The sequence below is a fragment of the Limulus polyphemus genome, unplaced genomic scaffold, assembly GCF_000517525.1.
Source record: "Limulus polyphemus unplaced genomic scaffold, Limulus_polyphemus-2.1.2 Scaffold1407, whole genome shotgun sequence".
Classification (NCBI taxonomy): Eukaryota; Metazoa; Arthropoda; class Merostomata; order Xiphosura; family Limulidae; genus Limulus; species Limulus polyphemus.
This window is the reverse complement of record NW_013667017.1, coordinates 268,973-274,378: the sequence shown is the minus strand read 5'-3', so window position 1 is coordinate 274,378 and position 5,406 is coordinate 268,973. Positions and strand designations below refer to the sequence as shown.

The 5,406-nt window shown below is 32.4% G+C and overlaps 1 protein-coding gene across 1 annotated transcript in view; it reads left to right on the top strand.

The window, feature by feature from the left end:
* LOC106463434 (vacuolar protein sorting-associated protein 28 homolog) overlaps window positions 1–5,406 on the top strand; it is a 29,843-nt gene that overhangs the window by 14,267 nt on the left and 10,170 nt on the right. The window contains exons 4-6 of the mRNA XM_013923461.2: window positions 1,213–1,318; window positions 3,848–3,949; window positions 5,057–5,110. Of these exons, the coding sequence (XP_013778915.1) occupies window positions 1,213–1,318; window positions 3,848–3,949; window positions 5,057–5,110 (262 nt within the window). The remainder of the gene's footprint in view (window positions 1–1,212; window positions 1,319–3,847; window positions 3,950–5,056; window positions 5,111–5,406) is intronic.

Genomic DNA, 5,406 nt, shown 5'->3' with positions numbered 1-5,406 from the left:
GTTGAGAGCTAGTATCTGTTCTGTCTCATAAGGTTAGACTTGTTGTTATGTGTTGAGAGCTAGTATTTGTTCTGTCTCATAAGTATAAACTTGTTATGTGTTGAGAGCTAGTATCTGTTCTGTCTCATAAGTATAGACTTGTTGTTATGTGTTGAGAGCTAGTATCTGTTCTGTCTCATAAGGTTAGACTTGTTGTTATGTGTTGAGAGCTAGTATCTGTTCCGTCTCATGAGTTTAGACTTGTATTGTGTTGAGAGCTAGTATCTGTTCTGTCTCATAAGGTTAGACTTGTTATGTGTTGAGAGCTAGTATCTGTTCTGTCTCATAAGGTTAGACTTGTTGTTATGGGTTGAGAGCTAGTATCTGTTCTGTCTCATAAGTATAGACTTGTTATGTGTTGAGAGCTAGTATCTGTTCTGTCTCATAAGTATAGACTTGGACGGAACAGATACTAGCTCTCAACACATAACAAAACAGATACTAGCTCTCAACACATAACAACAAGTCTAAACTTATGAGCTGTCTCATAAGTATAGACTTGTTGTTATGTGTTGAGAGCTAGTATCTGTTCTGTCTCATAAGCATAGACTTGTTATGTGTTGAGAGCTAGTATCTGTTCCGTCTCATGAGTTTAGACTTTTTGTTATGTGTTGAGAGCTAGTATCTGTTCTGTCTCATAAGTATAGACTTGTTGTTATGTGTTGAGAGCTAGTATCTGTTCCGTCTCATGTGTTTAGACTTCTTGTTATGTGTTGAGAGCTAGTATCTGTTCTGTCTCAAGTTTAGACTTGTTGTTATGTGTTCAGAGCTAGTATCTGTTCTGTCTCATAAGTTTAGACTTGTTGTTATGTGTTGAGAGTTAGTATCTGTTCTGTCTCATAAGTATAGACTTGTTGTTATGTGTTGAGAGCTAGTATCTGTTCTGTCTCATAAGTATAGACTTGTTGTTATGTGTTCAGAGCTAGTATCCATTCCTTTTATTTTCAGTATTTTGCAAATGAGACATTCTGGCTCATCTATATTACCTTACCTAGTCTGATTGTGTTCATTTACACAAAATTATTTACTCCATTTGAGGTCTGTTTGTCTTTGTGAAACAACTTCATATATATTAAATTGCTACCTCTGTTTGTGATATGTTTACTTATATGACTGTATTAAATAATCCAATATTGATACTTACTAAAGATTACTCGATTTCTTTATCTCCAGGTATACTGCTGCTTGTTCCAAGTTACTTGTTCAGTATAAGGCCGCCTTTAAGCAAGTGCAGAGTGATGAATTTCCGAACGTGGAATCTTTTCTTAAGAAGTTCAGGGTAAGTTAAGTTTACATTAATCAACTAACTGACAAGTGATTCAAATAAACATACCAGCATTGTTGGTTCCTGGTTTCCTCGAACAATTGATAGAGGAAAAACAATATTGTTAGTACAGGCATTTCTTTAAAACATGCAGTTGACTTTTTATGAAACATGAGAATGTTCATATTGTACCAGAAATATCAAATAAGTAATGTTTATTTATTTATACTTTGTTGATCCATCAAAGCAACTTTAATTAATTTTACTCTGAGTAACTTAGCTTGCATTTTGGGTCTCATTTGAAAACCATTACAACTTTTTCTTTTGTCTGTGATCCTGTGTGCTAACTTCTTAATCAGAATATACCAGATAATTGTGTTATTGAAGAATGCCTGTTTACTGTCAGTATGGCATTTCATTTAATTTTGAGTTTCTTCTACATTATTTTAAAACAAGCTTCAAATTTCAATTACACCTTTCTTCAAAATGTAAGAAATGGTTGTGTCATAGAGAGAAACAAACTAAATAATATTAAAACTCTTAATTTCAGATTAGTTGCAGTCCTTATTTATGTATTAGGTTGTCAAGAAATTAATGTTGCATCTTGGAACAGTTTCATTAACCCCCCCCCCCCCAAAAAAAAACGTACAGTACATCACGTATAATAGTTAAACAAACTACCTAAGCGTCACATTAGTGTAGCCTATATAATGTGTAAAGTTTAGTATACTCTAATCCCTTATAGTGATGGCACACAATCAGAATGCAATGCTGTTTAAATACAAGAAGGGAAACAACGTTTCTGTACCCACAAAGAATATGAAAGAAGTTTATGGAAGTGTTTTGAACATTCATAAGTGTCAATGATGATTCAGAAAAATTCGTTCAGGTGATTTTAGCCTTAAAAACTGATGGCAGGGGCCAACATGTTGGAATTGATATTGATGCTCTGAAGACGCTTGTCGAGTCTAACCCAAGGAAACAGAGTTGATATATAAGTTGTTTGGATTTCTTCATTTAGAAAAAAAGTGACATTGATTTGTTGAGGACCTAATAGTTGTCCATGAATGCTAACGTTGTACATGAGAAAAGTGAAAACTTGCACTTTTAATAGTGTTTTAAAGAATATATTTTATCAGATGCCACATGTTATCTACTGGGAACAAGCATTCATTTAAGAAAAATAAATTTTCCAAACCACAAAATCCTCTTACTTATGGAATTAAAAAAATACAAGTTCAAACAGAAACTCTTCATATCTGTTGGTGTTTCATGTATGACTAATTCAGGAAGTTATGATGCTGTTAAGACTAGAAACAAAACAAGTTCCAATCAATGTTGTTTTGCAAATTTTCAAGTTTAATTTGAAAAATATAATTTCTAAAGGTTTTAAAAAATTACATCTGTTTTTATGGAGTTAATATTTGGCATTACAGTTTTAGTTTGTTTTTCTATACTGTTACTATCTAATGTGGAAGTGTAGTAAATCTGCTTTAATTTAACAGTCAGTTTACTTATTTCCTAGTTAATTTCAAGCTCTTCAGTAATCATTTACAACATATGGCAGCATTCTAGCCTATGCAAGGGATATTTCCAGGCTGAACTGATTTCCTCAAAGAATATTAAGTAGTTCCTCTTTATAACTGGAGGATTGGCAGGATATATTATGAAGTAATATTCGACTTAGCTAAAACTAAATTAATTTGAACAAAGAAATAAATATATGACATGATGTGTAACAAACAATATAAATAATCTTTATGGATGCTGGAGATCCACTCTCACTGGATTCACAAAGTAATTAAACTGGCATTTTTCCTCAAGACTTATTTCTGCTAACCAATTTACTTAAGATCTAGTACCTGAATGTTTAAATCTCACACTTCTTACTTAACAGAAAATGTTGGACTTACCAGAGTGACTAACACTACCCATGTAACTGGTCATTCTTGTTCAAACATAGGAAAGGTTGTAACCTTGAAATACAACATGACAGTGCTCTACACAATTTTGCATAATGTGCAGCATTACAGCCATGCCTCCATGGGCAGAACAGGTGTAACCTCATTAGAATGACAAGGAATAAAAGCAGCCAGAATGACATCAACTTAAAAGATTTCTTGGCCAAGTGTTATGTGAAAACTGCACAGCTGTACAGTAAACAAATATTTTTGAAAATACTTAAATTAAAATGAGAAGGTTGAAAATGCATGGTATGCATGCATACCACATTCATATTAAAAGTAAACACTTCTTTGACATAGCCTGTTGTGCCCCATGGCTGTGTATATGAAATTTAATAATTAGACCACGAGTTCACTGAAAATAGTCACCACAAGATGTTAGAAAACTGTATGTTATCTTGATATGTTTAGAACTTCATTTTAATAATGATAGTCAGTTGTACAAAATGTTGATTTAGAACTACAGTGATATGGGACTTATTAAAGATTTTTGTTTTACTTTTAGCCATAAAAACACAAGTTATTATTTGGTAGCAATACATTACAATGATAATTTGATATATTTTGCAACTTTATTCAGCTGGATTGCCCTGCGGCAATGGAGAGAATAAAAGAAGATAGACCAATCACCATAAGAGATGATAAAGGAAATACGAGCAAGAGTATTGCTAGTATCGTATCTGTAAGTTATAACTACTTTAATGTTTTCAAAAAAACTACGAACAACGCTGCTGTCTCTTAGTCCCTTTTAAAGTTAGCAGATAGTATTATTAGTATTGTATCAATAAACTATATTTTCTTAAGACTTAAAATTACCAATAAAGCAAAGAGCAGTACTTGTATGAGCAAGCTACAGGTTCTTTTAAAGCCAAACTTTTCATCATTGGTCAATTTCATAAGCTTTATGGCTTTTCTTAATGTTAGCACTAAGAGATATCAGGTCAACACCAAACTACTGTACACTTGATCAGTGATAATGGTACTTAGGGATATCAGGTTAAACTAAACTGCTGTTTACTTGATTGATAATGGTACTAAGAGATATCAGGTTAACACCAAACTACTGTTCACATGATCAGTGATAATGGTACTAAGAGATATCAGGTTAACACCAAACTAGTGTTCACTTGATTGATAATGGTACCAAGAGATATCAGGTTAAACTAAACTACTGTTCACTTGATTGATAATGGTACTAAGAGATATCAGGTTGACACCAAACTAGTGTTCACTTGATTGATAATGGTATTAAGGGATATCAGGTTAACACCAAACTAGTGTTCACTTGATTGATAATGGTACTAAGGAATATCAGGTTAAACTAAACTACTGTTTACTTGATTGATAATGGTACTAAGGGATATCAGGTTAACACCAAACTAGTGTTCACTTGATTGATAATGGTACTAAGGGATATCAGGTTAAACTAAAGTACTGTTCACATGATTGATAATGGTACTAAGAAATATCAAGTTAAACTAAACTACTGTTTACTTGATTGATAATGGTACTAAGAGATTTCAGGTTAAACTAAACTGCTGTTTACTTGATTGATAATGGTACTAAGAGATATCAGGTTAAACTAAACTGCTGTTTACTTGATTGATAAAGGTACTAAGAGATACAATTTGCTGTTCTTGTGGTGGTTGTTGATGGACGGTACTACAAATTTAAAGAAAATAGATTAATATTTGATATGAAACTTAAAACACTATTAAAAACCCTTTATCATGGTTGCATTGTTGAACGAATGTTATTAATCTGTTTTATCTTCTTTTTTTTTTGACAGCTGTTTATCACAACTCTTGACAAGCTAAGATTGGATATAAAATCCATGGATCAGGTAGGCTTCATTAAAATAGTTACTGGTGTTAAATACTGAAAGCTAACAAGACACTGGGAACTTTAGGCCTAATAATTGTGATAGAATCCTACTTCCCTAATTTCTATCAGGTGTATTCTACCTGTTGGTTTCCATTTTTTTTACCAAATTTTGGTGTTTAAAACTAGAAAAGTAATTTTAAAACAGAAGAAGGATTTAAAATTCTCATTCAGAGGAGTCTGTAAAACTTTCTATACTTCAGTGTGGTTTTTATACCTAATTGAAATGCTTGTTTAATATATACACCTGGAAAAAAG